A 19,215-nucleotide genomic window follows, 5' to 3' on the forward strand; every position below is an offset into this window, starting at 1 on the left:
TCTCACACAACCTTTTCTGAATTTTGTTATTTGTCATAATTATTGTGTGTACATGTTATTTTTATGTACAAATATTTGGAACAAATGGCACACTATCAGATTAAGACAAAATTACAAAGTAGACATTACGTTTTTCCTAATATTTCCTAAATATTGGTACATTGTGGTAATGACAAGCAGTTTTCAGAGATGACAATGCATGTTTTGGTAATGAGTATTGCATAGTTTGCCATTGAAAAATGGTACTGAGCTCTGTTAGAGATTCAGTAACCCAATACTTCATCAAATTGTGTCATTTGTTAATCCCAAATGACTTGCATAATACTCAAATCACTGATCTTAATGTAATTTACTAAAATACCCCTTATGTTAGTAGAAGTACTGCAATTACGTGCATGTATTTTCAAAAGTCAAAAGTGGACTTAAACATTAAAAAAACAGACTTAATTGTATTTATTTTTTCACCAAGGGGGACCTTTATATCCTGTATTAGGATGTGGATGTGTGTTGTTCCAAGGTATTCCAGATGTATTTCTAAATTGAATGGGATCCTATGGGCAAATGGTATAACATGATTCATATAAAGTATCTAAAAACGTGCGATATGGACCAAAAACTGTCTTGGGATATCAAACAACAGTATAGGTAAGTGCTAAAACAGGTACACATGTCAAAATGTACACACCACCTTTAAGTAGCGGGTTTGCTCTCTGCTGAAACACAAACTCCAGATTGTGGTTTTAAGTAAATAAAAAAAAAAATGATACACTAATTAAATAACTGATGCTTATTATCATATTAAAATTAAAGTTCTCATTACCGAAACGGACCTAAAATGATGCGGTAATGAGAAACATGTCCACAGTCACTGTGCTTTAATGTAATAAATATTATAGTTTAATGTAAACTTCAACTAGTATAGCATTTGTTATGCTTTATGCACAAACAACAGAAACATATTTGTGAGTTGTATTCAAAAAACTTTGGTTTTTCTTAAGTAAAATTGTATAAAATGACTCAAGAATTTAATCCAGATGCATTTTGGTAATGAGAATTTGGGGATAAAAAAAAAAGATTCTGGGCAAAAATGTAAAATGTATTTAAAGTAAAACACTGTGCAATAAACTAAGCATCTTAGTCTTCAGAATTATAGTTTATTGTTGCAGATGCAACATGGTTTTCTAACTTAATTTGCCACTGCCATGGTTAAAACTGGTTTCATGAGAATCACTAGCGAGAGGTTCGGCTGATTCTACACATGATAAACACGATAAACAGATCACTGGCTTAAATCCTACACAGAACTGTACAATGTGTGCTCTGCTGATGCACTACGGACCCCCATTAAGTACTGTGGGGGCCTACACATACAGCATACTGTACACACGTTATTCTGTCTCTAGACTCACAATCTAAAACCCCATCTACACAAAACTACTCTTCCTCAGCAGCTTTACAACATAGAGCATCTATTTCTGGATATATTTGACAATGTGTGTGTGTGGGTGTTTGAGGTTTTAAAAAGAAAACAACACTCAACAATAATATCTGGACAGTACCTGAGTAAGCTCCTCTCCAGTAGCGCTGGGTTTTCCCATGCCTGTACGTAGTACACTGCCTCTCCATGACAAATCCCTCACAGCCCAAGTTTGACCAGAAAAGCAGATCAAATTAAGTTGGGTTAGTTAAGTTTGGTCTGGTCCTACGTCGCAGGTTTCCTCATCTGGTGGTTGTTGCTGCGTTGATGTGTTTGTGTTGTTTACCCGCAATGCTCTACTCTCTGTCTGTCAGTCTGTCATTGTACAACCGGTTCCCAGAATGCTGCTGGTGTCACCGGGTGGGGGAGGGACCTGCAGTTAATGTGTGTGTGTGTGCGTGTGTGAGAGTCAGTGGAGGTTCATCAGAGGAGGAAGGGGAGAACTATCCTACTCAGAGAATTTCATAAAAGAAAAATAATGACACATTAAAAAGGTTACCAATTTTAGATAAACTATACTAAATATATTCATGTCACCAAATAACTGATTAAAATACACTGTTTTGCAATGAAAGTCTACAGTAGCCTCAACAGCACTCTCTAGGGTAACACCATGGTGTAGCCGGAGGACAGCTATTTTCCATTCTCCTCTGGGTGCATTGACTTCAATACAGAACTTAGGAGACTCATGGTTCTCACCCCCTTCCAGAGGACAACCTTCAACTTATCAGAGCTCTTGGTTTCATTTTCTGAGGCTGGTAACTCTAATGAACTTATCCTCTGCAGCAGAGGTAACTCTGGGTCTTCCTTTCCTGTGGCGGTCCTCATGAGAGCCAGTTTCATCATAGCACTTGAGGGTTTTTGCGACTACACTTGAAGAAACTTTCAAAGTTCTTGAAATTTTCCGGATTGACTGACCTTCATGTCTTAAAGTAATGATAGACTGTCGTTTCTATTTGCTTATTTGAGTTGTTTTTTAAATAATATGGACTTGGTCTTTTACCAAATAGGGCTATCTTCTGTATATCACCCCTACCATGTCAAAACAAAATGGATTGGCTTAAACGCAAATTCCACAAATTAACTTTTAACAAGGCATACCTGTTAACCTGTTAGGGCTAGGGGGCAGTATTGACACGGCCGGATAAAAAACGTACCCGATTTAATCTGGTTACTACTCCTGCCCAGTAACTAGAATATGCATATAATTATTCGCTTTGGATAGAAAACACCCTAAAGTTTCTAAAACTGTTTGAATGGTGTCTGCGAGTATAACAGAACTCATATGGCAGGCCAAAACCTGAGAAGATTCCATGCAGGAAGTGGCCTGTCTGACAAGTTGTGTTTCATCTTGGCTCTTTTTATTGAAGACTGAGGATCTTTGCTCTAACGTGACACTTCCTACGGCTCCCATAGGCTCTCAGAGCCCGGGAAAAAGCTGAACGATATCGAGGCAGCCTCTGGCTGAAACACATTATCGCTTTTGGCAAGTGGCCGATCAGAGTACTATGGGCTTAGGCGCGTGCCGGAGTCGACCCCATGCTTTATTTTCTTTCGTCTGTTTACCTAAACGCAGATTCCCGGTCGGAATATTATCGCTTTTTTTATGAGAAAAATGGCATAAAAATAGATTTTAAACAGCGGTTGACATGCTTCGAAGTACGGTAATGGAATATTTAGCATTTTTTTGTCACGAATTGCGCCATGCTCGTCACCCTTATTTACCCTTTCGGATAGTGTCTTGAACGCACGAACAAAACGCCGCTATTTGGATATAACAATGGATTATTTTGAACCAAACCAACATTTGTTATTGAAGTAGAAGTCCTGGGAGTGCATTCTGACGAAGACAGCAAAGGATAATAACATTTTTCTTATAGTAAATCTGACTTTGGTGAGTGCTAAACTTGCTGGGTGTCTAAATAGCTAGCCCTGTGATGCCGGGCTATCTACTGAGAATATGGCAAAATGTGCTTTCACCGAAAAGCTATTTTAAAATCGGACATATCGAGTGCATAAAGGAGTTCTGTATCTATAATTCTTAAAATAATTGTTATGCTTTTTGTAAACGTTTATCGTGAGTAATTTAGTAAATTTAGCAAGCGTCCCACCTAGCCCGTAGAGGTTAATTGAAATGTATTCCAGGTGAATACCTCATGAAGCTGGTTGACAGAATGTCAAGAGTGTGCAAAGCTGTCATCAAGGCAAAGGGTGGCTACTTTGAAGAATCTCAAATATGTTTTGATTTGTTTAACACTTTTTTGGTTACTACATTAATCCATGTGTTAATTCATACTTTTGATGACCACTATTATTCTACAATGTAGAAAATAGTAAAAATAAAGAAAAACCCTGGAATGAGTAGGTGTGTCCAAATCTTTGAGTGGTACTGCATATTTCTGTCACATCTGTCGTCAGGAATGGACCAAGGCGCAGCGGGTTGCGTGTTCAACAACATATTTATTAAAAGACGTTGACCACGGAAAAACAAGAAAATACAGCAACACGACAGGAACTGTTTTGCAGGCTAACAAAATGCAGTGCAAAAACAACTACCCACAAACACAAAGAAAAACACACACCTGTTTATAGGACTCCCAATCAGAGGCAACTAGAAACACCTGCCTCCAATTGAGAGTCCAGCACCCAACCTACACACAACACAAAACCTCTGCCACATCCTGACCAAAACTAATACAATTACTCCCTCTGCTGGTCAGGACGTGACAGTACCCCCCCCCCCCAAAAGACAAGACAATGGTGCCGATGGCTGCGCCGGGCAGACGGGCCACTCTGGCTGACCCGGGCAGACGAACCACTCTGGCTGGGCCGGAGGACAGGCGGGCCACTCTGGCTGACCCGGGCAGACGGACCACTCGGGCTGGGCCGGAGGACAGGCGGACCACTCGGGCTGGGCCGGAGGACAGGCGGGCCACTCGGGCTGGGCCGGAGGACAGGCGGGCCACTCGGGCTGGGCCGGAGGACAGGCGGGCCACTCGGGCTGGGCCGGAGGACAGGCGGGCCACTCGGGCTGGGCCGGAGGACAGGCGGGCCACTCGGGCTGTGCCGGAGGACAGGCGGGCCACTCGGGCTGGGCCGGAGGACAGGCGGGCCACTCGGGCTGGGCCGGAGGACAGGCGGGCCACTCGGGCTGGGCCGGAGGACAGGCGGGCCACTCGGGCAGATCCGGACAGGCGGGGCACCCTGGCAGATCCGGGCAGGTGGGCCACTCGGGCAGATCCGGGCAGGCGGGGCACCCTGGCAGATCCGGGCAGGCGGACCACTCTGGCAGATCCGGGCAGACCTGGCGGCTCCTGACTGGCGGGCCGCTCTGGCGACTCCTGACTGGCGGGCAGCTCTGGCGACTCCTGACTGGCGGGCAGCTCTGGCGACTCCTGACTGGCGGGCAGCTCTGGCGACTCCTGACTGGCGGGCAGCTCTGGCGACTCCTGACTGGCGGGCAGCTCTGGCGACTCCTGACTGCCGGGCAGCTCTGGCGACTCCTGACTGCCGGGCAGCTCTGGCGACTCCTGACTGGCGGGCAGCTCTGGCAACTCCTGACTGGCGGGCAGCTCTGGCGGCCCCAGACTGGCGAGGCTGGGCTGACGCACTAGATACCTGATGCGTGGGGCTGGTACAGGACGTGCCAGCCTGGAGACACGCACCTCAAAGCTAGTGCGTGTAGCGGGGAATACTGGACCGTAGAGGCGCACTGGCGGTCTCGAGCGCAGGGTTGGCATCACCCCTTCATGCTCGATGCTCACTCTCCCCTGCCACATGCGGGGCGCTGGTACTGCGCATACCGGCCTGAAAATACCAGGCCTCACCACAGCACCTACCCCAAAGCACGGGACCTGTCCAGTCTGTTTATGTCCAAAAAGGGTACGGGGAGCTGGCCTGGGTCTCCAATCTCCCCCCCAAAATTATTGGGGCTGCCTCTCGGGCTCCCTTACCCGCCGTGTTCCCCAGTCCTCGCCAGAATTCCTCCGCTGCTTGGTCCTGGTATGGTGGGTAGTTCTGTCACATCTGTCGTCAGGAATGGACCAAGGCGCAGCGGGTTGCGTGTTCAACAACATATTTATTAAAGGACGTTGACCACGGAAAAACAAGAAAATACAGCAACACGACAGGAACAGTTTTGCAGGCTAACAAAACGCACTGCAAAAACAACTACCCACAAACACAAAGAAAAACACACATGTTTATAGGACTCCCAATCAGAGGCAACTAGAAACACCTGCCTCCAATTGAGAGTCCAGCACCCAACCTACACACAACACAAAACCTCTGCCACGTCCTGACCAAAACTAATACAATTACTCCCTCTGCTGGTCAGGACGTGACAATTTCATTGTATTATTTTAGTTAACCTTTCACTTATTTACCTAATTAAGCTACTTTTGTGAAAAATTATATTTAAAAAAATATATATACTTTTTTTATTAATATTTTTTTTATTCAGATTTTTCAGGGGGTGCTGCAGCACACTCAGCACCCCTGCTTCTCGCGGCTATGGACAACGATGTAGGCTAGTATGAACTTTTGGCTTGGAAAGGTTGTTGCGTATGGTTACAGACAGCTGTTGTGTTGTGTACTGAAGGGAAAAGGTGAGAGGAGGAGAGTGCGTTGATGCAAGAAGGAATTATACAACAAGCAAAGTGATGATGCTGTATGTAGTATGTGGTTGCTATGAAAATGAACATTTATAGGCTAGGTTGTAGCAACCTCATGATGTATATAGGGCACATTCAGGTATCATGTAGTAGTCTAAACCTATCGATGTTACATTGAGCTGGGTGAATGGAATATGAGCGGGTTGAATGGAATATCAATATGCTGTAAAAAAAAATAATTGTCCTCCCTAATCTTAAATGTCACTGTCCACCACTAGTGTGTGTGTGTCACGCTATCTCTCTCAGGCCAGGGGATCAAAGGCATGAGATTTAGTATCATCGCAATCAGGCACAAATCTAGCAGTTGACTATGGCATTATAAACATGATAGAGTCAACAACGCAGAGGAGAACTTGCAGTCATTCTACTCCATTCAAATGAAACATGAATGCCATTAAAACCGGCTCTAACTTGATAAAACATAAGACAGATACAGTGCCCATCCACAGTAAGGAAATGCAAATTAACAGTAATTTAGGCCTCATTTGCATCACTTCTCTGCACAAACACAGTTATGACCAGATAGTTAATATGCCCAGGCACATCCCTCCAATCAGAGTGTGCATGCTGGTTGGGGGAGATAGGGAACAGATGAGCCCCTCTGTCTTGTCAGAGAGGTGATAGGCTTAGTCATGCCCACACTAACATTACAAGGTACTCAATGAACCACAGTCTGGCGCAACAACAAAGTCAGTCTCTGCAGGGTCTCGAACGCAGCTCTAATTAGGGAACACAGCGACCTGGAGAGGTGAACCTGAACGCTCCCCCTGCTAAACACTTCCTGTTAAAACATCAGAGGGAGTTGTGTCTGGTTTAACATTACAGAGATTAGCATCACAAAAAGAGAAAAAGAGAGAGGGGCAGAGAGAGGGAGAGGAAGCAAGAGGGAGAGGCAGAGAGAAAAAATGAATAACAATGACAAATGGTTTGATGAAGAATGCAAAAACCTAAGAAAGAAATTGAGAAACCTATCCAACCAAAAACGTAAAGACCCAGAAAACCTGAGCCTACGCCTTCACTATGGTGAATCACTAAAACAATACAGAAATACACAACGGAAAAAGATGGAACAGCACGTCAGAAATCAGCTCAATGTAATTGAAGAATCCATACTCTAACCACTTCTGGGAAAATACTAAACAAACAACACAAAGAGCTATCCAAAACGGAGATGTATAGGTAAACCACTTCTCCAATCTTTTTGGGCCTATAACAGAGAACAAACAGCAAAACATATACATGATCAAATACAAGAACCCACTGCATTCTCTAAATACATTGAATGAAATACAGGACAAAATATAAACCCTCCAACCGATAAAGGCCTGTGGTGTTGATGGTATCCTCAATGAAATGATAAAATATACAGGCCACAAATTCCAATTGGCTATACTTAAACTCTTTAACATCATCCTTAGCTCTGGCATCTTCCCCAATATTTGGAACCGAGGACTGATCACACCAATCCACAAAAGTGGAGACAAATTTAACCCCAATAACTACCGTGGGATATGCTTCAACAGCAACCTCAAATCAAATCAAATTTTACTTGTCACATGCACCGAATACAACAGGTGTAGTCCTTACAGTGAAATGCTTACTTACAAGCACTTAACCAACAATGCAGTTATAAGAAAATACCTGTAAAAAGTAACAGATAAAAATAACAAATAATTAAAGAGCAGCAGTAAAATAACAATAGCTGGACTATATACAGGGGGTACCGGTACAGAGTCAATGTGCAGGGGCACCGGTGTTGAGGTAATTGAGGTAATATGTACATGCATGTAGAGTTATTAAAGTGACTATGCATAGATAATAACAGAGAGTAGCAGCAGCGTAGAATGGGGGCAATGCAAATAGTCTGGGTAGCCATTTGATTATCTGTTCAGGAGTCTTGGGGGTAGAAGCTGTTAGGAAGCCTCTTGGACCTAGACTTGTCGCTCCGGTACCACTTGCTGTGTGGTAGCAGAGAGAACAGTCTATGACTAGGGTGGCTGGAGTCTTTGACAATTTTTAGGGCCTTCCTCTGACACCGCCTGATCCTGGATGGCAGGAAGCTTGGCCCCGGTGATGTACTGGGCCGTATGCAGTACCCTCTGTAGTGCCTTGCGGTCGGAGGCCGAGCAGTTGCCATACCAGGCAGTGATGCAACCCGTCAGTATGCTCTCGATGGTGCAGCTGTAAAACCTTTTGAGGATCTGAGGACCAATGCCAAATCTTTTCAGTCTCCTGATGGGGAATAGGCTTTGTCTTGCCCTCTTCACGACTGTCTTGGTGTGCTTGGACCATGTTAGTTTGTTGGTGATGTGGACGCCAAGGAACTTGGCGTGCTCGGGTCCTCCTTTTGCTCTAGTCCACAATCTCCTTTGTCTTGATCACGTTGTTGATGTGAGCCATGACCAGCCTTTCAAAGCATTTCATGGCTACAGGCGTGAGTGCTGCGGTCGATAGTCATATAGGCAGGTTACCTGTTTTGGGGCACAGGGACTATGTTCGTCTGCTTGAAACATGTTGGTATTACAGACTCAGACTGGGAAAGGTTGAAAATGTCAGTGAAGACACTTGCCAGTTGGTCAGCGCATGCTTGGAGTACACATCCTGGTAATCTGTCTGGTCCTGCGGCCTTGTGAATGTTGACCTGTTTAAAGGTCTTACTTACATCGGCTGTGGAGAGCGTGATTACACATCCGTCCAGAACAGCTGATGCTCTCATGCATGTTTCAGTGTTACTTGCCTCAAAGCTAGCATAGAAGTTATTTAGCTCGTCTCGTATGCTCATGTCACTGGACAGCTCTCGGCTGTGCTTCCCTTTGTAGTCTGTAATAGTTTGCAAGCCCTGCCACATCCGGTGTAGTACGATTTGATCTTAGTCCTGTATTGACGCTTTGCGATCTTAGTCCTGTATTGACACTTTGCCTGTTTGCCTTGGGAAAATCTTCTGCACTATCATTAACAGCAGACTCGTACATTTCCTCAGTGAAAACAATGTATTGAGCAAATATCAAAATAAAATGTTTGATAAACTCCCATATCTACTGGATGAAATACCACAGTATGCCATCACAGCAGCAATATTTGTGACCTGTTGCCACAAGAAAAGGGCAACCAGTGAAGAACAAACACCATTATAAATACAACCCATATTTATGTTTATTTATTTTCCCTTTTGTACTATAACTATTTGCACATAATGACATTTCAAATGTCTTTATTATTTTGTAACTTTTGTGAGTGTAATGTCTACTGTTCATTTTTATTGTTTATTTCACTTTTGTTTATTATCTATTTCACTTGCTTTGGCAATGTTAACATATGTTTCCCATGCCAATAAAGCCCTTACATTTAATTGAATTTAATTGAGAGAAAGAGATAGCAAGAGAAAGCACAGGAGGGAGGGAGTGAGTGAGAGAACACAGAAGCAGTCCATATCAGAGAGATCTCCAGGCTATTATCTATTCAGGTGTGAAATTGAGTGGTGAGACAGTCAGAGACAATAATGAAGATTTAACCAGACACCCGAATGGAGGCCCTCTGAACTCTGGGAGAAGGGATCAATATAGGAACTCTGAGTGTGTGATAAAATCGACAGACATCCATCATATATCACTCTCTCGCATTGTAGCTGCAGTCCAGAATTCGACAATCTACCTGGAGGGAACATATTCAATTATTATTTTTAACCAGTTTTTAACTAGTTTTAAACTCTGCAAACAGCCTTCCTGGCCACCGCATGGTGTCCGCATGGTCCTAAAGCACACAGTTGCCTCGTTTTGCATTACATTCCAATTATAAAACTGTCCCCCCCAGTCCCCACTGAAATTTGCGCCCCTGGCCAAGTGTATCGATAGCTGTGCGTTTTTATTATGATTAGCAGCTCATCGTGTCTACTTTAATATCGAAGAATATTTCTCTTTCTCTGGTCATAGGAACAACATTAATTTGTGCACAAGACAGACGCAGTGCGACTTGAGTTTGACCATCAAGTGGAAGACAGTGTCCATCCTCTCTGGTTAGTCTCACCATAGGAAAACAAGGAGAGAGCAGGCACCGTGAGATTCAGTGTGTTCAAGACAACTGGGAACTCTGAAAAAACGAGATCCGACTGGGAAAAATCGTTTTGAACGGTCATCCAACTTGGAATTCCAAGTCAGAAACTCTGGCATCTTTCTAGAGCTCTGAGTTTCAGACCTGAAGATCACTGACGTCATGTTTTGACCTTGTTTTTTCCCCCATAATTCCCAGTTGTCTGGAAAGGACCATGACCATCAGATGCAGGTACCATCCATCCAGTATAATAAAAAAGGTAATTATTTGTCAATTATTTAAATGTATGTTCAGCTGTGCCTCGCAAGTGCTACACCAACTGATATATTTCGTTATCAAATCTCGAGTTTTGAAATATAATATGGTCTGAGTAGTTTTGGAGTGGTGGTGCTGCGATTTCTTTGCGGAGAGGGGGGGGGGTGATGCAGAATAATTTACTTTGCCCACTCTGAAGATGTCTATATAGGTTTTCTAATACAGGACTAGTAGAGGCCCAGTGCACTACTTTTGTGATTTAAAAAAAAACTAAATGTATTTGAGTGTTTACCAGCATTTGTATCTTCAGTCTGATAAGTATTTGTACCAAACAGTTAATCTGATAATACGTGTAGAATATAAGAATACTAGCTTGATATGTTTTCCAGTTTCTTAAAAGACTTATTACTATGTGAAAACTGAAATGGCCTATTCATTCCTTTTCACTCTCTGGGCTCTATTTTTGGCTGGCGCTAAGGAATAGCAAGTGTCAAACGCACGTTAGTTAGCAATTTTGTCATGTAAAAACGTTTGCACTGGCATTTTACAGTCATAATGGTAGGTTTCGGCAATTCACCTGTCTAACATAAGCGTGCTTGCCCTGAGGTGGTGGGGTGGCAATATTTGAGGTGTCCTTAAAAACACGTGAATAAATGACAATTTCATGCAGCACTAATGGGAAGTTTTAAGACCTACCAAATGAACGGTCTTCGCGGTAATGCAGTTGATAATGGCATGGATTTTGAGAGCTGAATCACAGCCTATCGAGCCATGACGCACAGTAACCATGGAAGGAGAGATGTGCCTTTTGTGTCGGTGAATCTTGTATTTAGAAACATAAAAATTGATTGGTTTCCCGCCATTTAGTTAATTTGATTAAAAAACAAGCATAGCCTACCCTCCCCTCATCAAGGCTGGTTTAGCAACATCACATAGGTACGTCTTTTTATTTTGGCCATTAGCCAAAAGAATCCTATGAATATAGGGGTTTTAAATGGTTATTTTGGAGGCATGCTTTTTCATTATTCACAATTCACATAACTGCATTTCGCTTGTTCAAGTAAGCTATCGATTACCATTTTCAAAGAGCGCCCCTTCGTCCGATTACCAAAGACACAAACTTCCAAACCAGGGGCGCTACTTTTTGTGCCCCCCAGTTTTATCATTGGAATGTGATACAAAAAGATGCAATGGTGTGCATTAGGACCATGTGGATGCCTCCGAGCGGTCAGGTAGATTGTTTGGTGTGTTTATCCGACTGGATAAAAACATTTATAATAATAATTACGTCCCCCCTACTTCTAAGACCAAAGTTGCACCCGTGCTCCAAACTATTCAGTCCTCCTATAATGCCATATCAACAGCAGATTTTTTTGGAGAAACTTCTTCGTACATAGGCAAGAATACAATTGACAGGAGCCTAGTATTTTGTATAGACATGCAAATTTTTTGTGCAAAGACAATTAGACTTATGTGTGCACACAGTGCCATGGAACGAGAGAAGTGATGAATGATATCAGGCTTCTGTGTCACGCCCTGATCTGTTTCACCTGTCCTTGTGCTTGTTTCCACCCCCCTCCAGATGTCGCTTATTATCCCCGGTGTATTTATCCCTGTGTTTCCTGTCTCTCTGTGCCAGTTCGTCTTGTTTTGCCAAGTCAACCAGCGTTTTTTCCTAGATCTTTTTTTCCCACTCTCTGTTTTTTCCTAGCCCTCCTGGTTTTGACCCTTGCCTGTCCTGATGTCGAACCCGTCTGCTTGACCACTCTGCCTGTTCTGACCTCGAGCCTGCCTATCCCCTTGTACTGTTTGGACTCGGACCTGATTACTGAACCCCTGCCTGTCCTGACCTCAAGCCTGCTTATCGCCTGGCACTGTTTGGACTCTGACCTGGTTTATGAACTCTCGCCTGTCCCCAACCTGCCTTTTGCTATAATAAATATCGGAGCTCAACCATCTGCCTCCTGTGTCTGCATTTGGGTCTCGGCTTGTGACCTTATATTCTGACCCCAACCTTTTTAAAAATTGCTTATTTTCCATTTCATACACTCTTAGAAAAACAGGTTCCTTATAGAACCAAAAAGGGTTCTATCACTTACTTCATATAGAACACTTTTCATATAGAACCCTTTTATAGGGGTCTTTGATCAGAACCTGAGAGGTTCTTCGTCACTGAACCAAAATGGTTCCATATAGAACCATGCATGGTGCCTTTTATGAATTATGGCTATTACTATTAAATAGGAATATTTTTTAGCTAAGAATATAATTTAATAAACAATGAAATAATGAACAAAAGAATACCAGCATAGTTTTTATAATGTATTGTCATTTTATGCAAACATAGCTTGGAAATATGCACTGGTGACCAGGGAGGCATCTCTTTGTTTGAATGATGCCCCATGTCAACTCTGGCTGACTTCTTTACAATACAATAAAACTTTGTCCATTAGTTACAATGAACAACAAAAATGTGTTTTCTGCTCCGTTCTTAACCCCGCAAAACAGCAGACCTCACACATAGAGTTGAGACGAGCACAGGTTCAAGCTGCAGTGCCCCTGGATGGAGAGCATGTTGAAGGGTAAGGGGCCTTGGTCAAGGGCCCAACGGTAGGGGAATATTTTGAGGATGTGAATCCAGCAGCCCCTCTAGCTGTCAGATCAATTCCACCTGTTTTTCTAACGCCAGGCCTGGGATTTGGACCGGCTAACTTACGGCCACAAGCACAACTCCTTAGTCGCTGGACTACCTACAGCCAGTACAGTATGGGTTGTTGCCTGACTGGTTCTAGACAAGAAAAAAGGAGCAAATACATGAGTTCATCTTCAGAAATTAGCATGAGTTAATGAAGACAAAATGCTATGCAGACATATCATTGTTATAATCGAGAAGAACAACTTCCAGTTGTTGTCAGCAGCAGCTGAAAGAGAGATCCTCTGCCTCTGATAGTTCTGGGTTACTGCCAGACTGAGAACAATATAGATACTGATTAAGGCTATTGAATAACCAAGACTTATTATACATAATTTATTATACATAATTTATACATACAGTTGAAGTCGGAAGTTTACATACACCTTAGCCAAATACATTTAAACTCAGTTTTTCACAATTCCTGACATTTAATCCTAGTAAACATTCCCTGTCTTAGGTTAGTTAGGATCACCAGTTTATTTTAAGAATCCTAAATGTCAGAATAATAGTAGAGAGAATGATTTATTTGAGCTTTTATTTCTTTCATCACATTCCTAGTGGGTCAGACGTTTCGGGTAGCCTTCCATAAGCTTCCCACAATAAGTTGGGTGAATTTTGGCCAATTCCTCCTGACAGAGCTGGTGTAACTGAGTCAGGTTTGTAGGCCTCCCTGCTCGCACACACTTTTTGAGTTCACCCCCACAACGTGACTCTGCCAACCCCGTGCTTCGCGGTTGGGATGGTCTTCTTTGGCTTGCAAGCATCCCCCCTTTTCCTCCAAACATAACTATGGTCATTATCGCCAAACAGTTCTATATTTGTTTCATCAGACCAGAGGAAATTTCTCCAAAAACTACAATCTTTGTCCCCATGTGCAGTTGCAAACTATAGTCTGGCTTTTTTATGGAGGTTTTGGAGCAGTGGTTTCTTCCTTGCTGAACGGCCTTTCAGGTTATGTCGATATAGGACTCGTTTTACTGTGGATATAGATACTTGTGTACCTGTTTCCTCCAGCATCTTCACAAGGTCCTTTGCTGTTGTTCTGGGATTGATTTGCACTTTTCGCACCAAAGTACATTCATCTCTAGGAGACAGAATGTGTCTCCTTCCTGAGTGGTATGACGGCTGTGTGGTTCCATGGTGTTTATACTTGCGTACTATTGTTTGTACAGATGAACGTGGTACCTTCAGGCGTTTGGAAATTGCTCCCATGGACGAACCAGACTTGTGGAGGTCTACAATATTTTTGAGGTCTTGGCTGATTTCTTTTGATTTTCCCATGATGTCAAGCAAGGAGGCACTGAGTTTGAAGGTAGGCCTTGAAATACATCCACAGGTACACCTCCAATTGACTCAAATTATGCCAATTAGCCTATCAGAAGCTTCTAAAGCCATGACATAATTTTCTGCAATTTTACAAGCTGTTTAAAGGCACAGTCAACTTAGTGCATGTAAACTTCGGACCCACTGGAATTGTGATACAGTGAATTATAAGTGAAATAATCTGTCTGTAAACAATTGTTGGAAAAATTACTTGTGTCATGCACAAAGTAGATGTCCTAACTGACTTGCCAAAACTATAGTTTGTTAACAATACATTTGTGGAGTGGTTGAAAAACGAGGTTTAATGACTCCAACCTAAGTGTATGTAAACATCCGACTTCAACTGTACCTCATCTTAGTCAGCAACAGTCTTCTAATGGCTTCATGAAACATAGTCCCTCTTACTGAATTGATTCCTACTGAAATACTGAAATAAAAGTAACAATTAGCTAATTACCAGGCTGGGTCTGTAGCTTTATTTGGCATATCCCATAATAACAAATAATGTTTATTTGAAAGAGTTAGTTGGCTAGCTTGTAAAGTGACAAGCTAGCCTTTTCTGGTTAGCTAGCTAACTGTAGCTTACAAACGTGCTCAAATTCTAATAACGCTTCAACATATACACTCTTAGAAAAAAGGGTTCAAAAAGGGTTCTTCAGCTGTCCCCATAGGATAATCCCTTTTGGTTCCAGGTAGAACCCTTTTTGGTTCCAGTTAGAACCCTATTCGGTTCGATGTAGAACCCTCTGTAGAAAGGGTTCTACATGGAGACCAAAAGAGTTCTACCTAGAACCAAAAAGGTTCTACCTGGGAACAGAAATAGCTAATCAAAGGTTTCTCCCATGGGTACAGCCGAAGAACTCTTTTAGGTTCTAGATAGCACCTTTTTTTTGTAAGAGTGTAGTATATCCTATGACTTTGGCTTCATATATTTCAATTAACATAATCAACTTTGCTTACCTTAATACATTGAAAGAGAACGTGCTTATTGGTAGGCTACTTGCAAATTGGTTCAACCATCATCCTCTTGCGTGGTCATGCTGGAATGGTAACTGTTTTTTTAAATCGGAATGGCAGTTACATTTTGAATTGACCAAAAGGTTCTATATAGAACCCCTTTTATATGCTTTTATTAAACACATTACTTCCTCTTGCATCTAGCTAGCATTTAGTTTACAACAGCATAGGTTTGTATGAACCTTGCTCTTTGCCACTCAGACCTCGGCAACAATGTTGCAAAATATGAATTCGATCTCCCCCTGGCATAGAGAGCTAACTGTGTTGGACGTCAGTTAGCCATTTTTCTGACCAGGCGAAATCATGCAGCAGCATCATTAATATGGATATAAATGTCAATGAAAAACAGCGAAAACAAATGAAAAGGGAGCTAAATAGCTGTCATTTTAGAGTTTCACAACTTTTGTTATCTGTTGTTTTCTAAAATCCCCATTACACTCTGGGGTATGGATAGAACCCTCAAGGTTATTTGCTTTCACTCGGTATATAAACTGAGTAAACAAAACATTAAGAACTCCTGCTCTTTCCCTGACAGAGACTGACCAGGTGAATCCAGGTGAAAGCTATGTTCCCTTATTGATGTCACTTGTTAAATCCACTTCAATCAGTGTAGATAAAGGGGAGGAGACAGGTTAAAGAAGGATTTTTAAGCCTTGAGACAATTGAGACAAGCATTGTGTATGTGTGCCATTCAGAGGGTGAATGAGCAAGACAAAAAGTGCTTTTGAACGGGGTATGGTAGTAGGTGCCGGGCGCACCAGTTTGTGTCAAGAATTGCAATGCTGCTGGGTTTTTCACGCTCAACAGTTTCCCTTGTGTATCAAGATGGATCCACCACCCAAAGCACATCTAGCCAACTTGACACAATGTTGGGAAGCATTGGAGTCAACATTGGTCAGCATCTCTGTGGATCCTTGTAGAGTCCATGCCCTGCCGAATTGAGGCTGTTGTGATGGCAACTCAATATTAGGATGGTTTTCCTAATGTTTGGTGTACTCATTGTATATAGAACCTTTTTTAGTAAAGGTTCTTTAGTCTCCAAAAGGTTCTATATAAAACTCTAAATAACCTTTTTTCCAAGAGTGTATCAAGCCCTCCATAGGCTACCCTTACCCTAGGCTACTAAGGCTGGTTCAACAGCAAGGCGTTGTGTCTTTTTTATCCTGGCCTGGTAAAGTAGCCTATCCATAAAATGTTTAAATGGTATATTCGTCAGAGTGTCTTGAATTGAAAATATACTGCACATTCAAAATATACACACATATGCCTATCTGCATACTTCATTTAGTTTGTTCAAGTATCCGATATCCATCTCCAAAGAGCGCCTCTCATCCGGTTACCAAAAACGTGCTCCTCCAAACTTATTTAAATGATTCAGTCCTATAATGCAATATCAATGGTAGGCATAGGTTATATTTTGCTTATTGAGAATGTGCCTCATACATACAATTCAATATTGACAATGTTGACGGCTAACATTTAAAAAATATACAATTTTTTACTGTTGCTGTTACTCGTTACTGTTGCCTATGCTATTTAATAAACTGTAGTGTCAATCCACAATGGACCAGGACAAGAATATTTAATGCCCCCCAGCTGAATTAGAAATGATGACAACGCAAAGACCATCAATAACCTATAGAACTTGAGACAAACACATGCAGTATTAAGCCACGGAATGCTTTGGTTGGCCAGGGAGTGGCCAAGCCCTCGTCACAACTACAACTTGTTTACTCATCAAAACCCAGCCCTTTCACGCCACCGCCAGCTATTATGGTCATAATTATGACTGTGAAAATAGCTAAAATATTTCTGACACACCCTTGGAACTATAGTGCTACCACCAGCTCTTAGATTTACCATTGCATTAGGTTTGTTAAAATAGAGACCTCTATCTCTTTCACACACGCACACACACATGCACACACACACATGAAGTGTGGCTGACATTGACAGATGGATCTCCAGTGAATACAGGTGAATGGATGAACATAATAAAATATGTTTGAGAGCATGAGTGACTAGTGAAATGATTGATTTCAACATGAATGACTGGAGGCATTGAGCCCTATAGCAATCCTCTCTCTGGTGGAGGAATGCAGGCACAGAAAGTTCCAGAAATCTACAGGCACCCTTGAAGCAGGCCTGGAGGCTAGGTTGTCAATGAGAGAACGGGGGGAGATAGAGAGAGAGTTCCATATTATGTGCTGATCACTCATAAAAGGATGAGTACGTCACTGGGGCCGAGCTTCCTGCCATCCAGGACCTCTATACCAGGCGGTGTCAGAGGAAGGCCCTAAAAATTGTCAAAGACTCCAGCCACCCAAGTCATAGACTGTTCACTACCGAACGAAAAGCGGTACCGGAGCGCCAAGTCTGGGACTAAAAGGCTCCTGAACAGCTTCTAACCCCAAGCCATAAGACCGCTAAGCAGTTAATCAAATGGCTACCAGGACTATTTACATTGACCCCCTTATTTTATTCTTATTTTTGCATTGACTCTCTTGCACAGGCTCGATGTTTACTCACTGGACTCTAACCACACACTCACACATACTACACTGACACTCCAACACACACACACACACACACACACACACACACACACACACACACACACGGACACACAAAACACACACACACACACATGCATATTGACGCCACACGCGCAAACATGCACACACACACCATTAATTAAACACACACGCATACACATCCGCACACACACACAAACATACACATACAGTACATTCACATTCCTTCATACTCTTCACATATGCTGCTGCTACTCTCTGTTCATTATCTATGCATAGTCACTTTACCCCTACCTACATCAGTGGCGGTCAGTGCCGTTTAAGATGAGTGAGGACGATCATTTTTTCATGAAAAGGGCCTTATTTCTATTACAGCATATTATTGGATGATTGTTATTCATATTCCATTCACCCAGCTCAATGTAACATCGATAGATTTAGGCTACTATATGATACTCTAATTTTCCCTATACCCATCATGAGGTTGCTACAACCTAGCCTATCAATGAAAGTTTAAAACGTAGGTGCACAGGTCGAGAGAATTTTGAGTAATCAAGATGACAGACAGTGACACATTCAATACTGCCTTACACACTCTCGCCTGCATCTAGCTGATCTATGGTGTAATCATTAGTCCAACAGACGCGGTTTAAGAAACGTTTTTCGACAGAATCGGCGCAATGAATACACCCCTGAACACATGCAAACATAGTTCACCTTCATAGTAGCCACCTATATACCTGCTTGTTGTATATATCATTCCTTCTCACATCTACAGTATCTATGCGCTCTCCTCCTCTCACCTTTTCCCTACGCTTGTGGACTTCAGTGCACTACACATCAGCTGTCTGTGACCAGGCAAAAAAAACTTTCCAAGCCAAACCTTCATATCAAGACCGCTAACCGCTAACCGCTATACACAGCCTACATCATTGTCAGTTTATAGTCAACATAGCTTTTATAACTAACTCGTTAGTAAACCCACTACAATCATGCAGTACAGTGTACAGTCAACAGCAAGCAGTTTAGCAGATACACCGCCGGGCCCCGGTGGCAATAAATTAATACAACCAAAAGCTTACCTTCACTTGGAAGAGTTCAATTGTTGGATAGCCATAGCCAGCTAGCTAACATAGCATCCCTCTCTGTTTGAGCTGGGTGTTTGAGTAGGCTAAACTATCAAGCTACATAGCT

The 19,215-nt window shown here is 42.5% G+C and overlaps 1 protein-coding gene across 6 annotated transcripts in view; it reads right to left on the minus strand.

Annotated features, from left to right (window-relative positions):
- Positions 1–19,215, minus strand: part of fgd4a (FYVE, RhoGEF and PH domain containing 4a) — a 110,139-nt gene that overhangs the window by 54,683 nt on the left and 36,241 nt on the right. The window contains exon 1 of one of the 6 annotated variants that reach the window (XM_014147949.3): positions 1,560–1,796. The exons of the other annotated variants lie outside the window; for them this stretch is intronic. Coding sequence (XP_014003424.3) covers positions 1,560–1,626 — 67 coding nt within the window. The 5' untranslated portion in view covers positions 1,627–1,796. Of the gene's footprint in view, positions 1–1,559; positions 1,797–19,215 lie in introns of those variants that run through there. 6 annotated transcript variants of the gene reach the window in all.

This window comes from Salmo salar, chromosome 16 (assembly GCF_965601325.2).
Source record: "Salmo salar chromosome 16, fSalSal1, whole genome shotgun sequence".
NCBI lineage: Eukaryota > Metazoa > Chordata > Actinopteri > Salmoniformes > Salmonidae > Salmo > Salmo salar.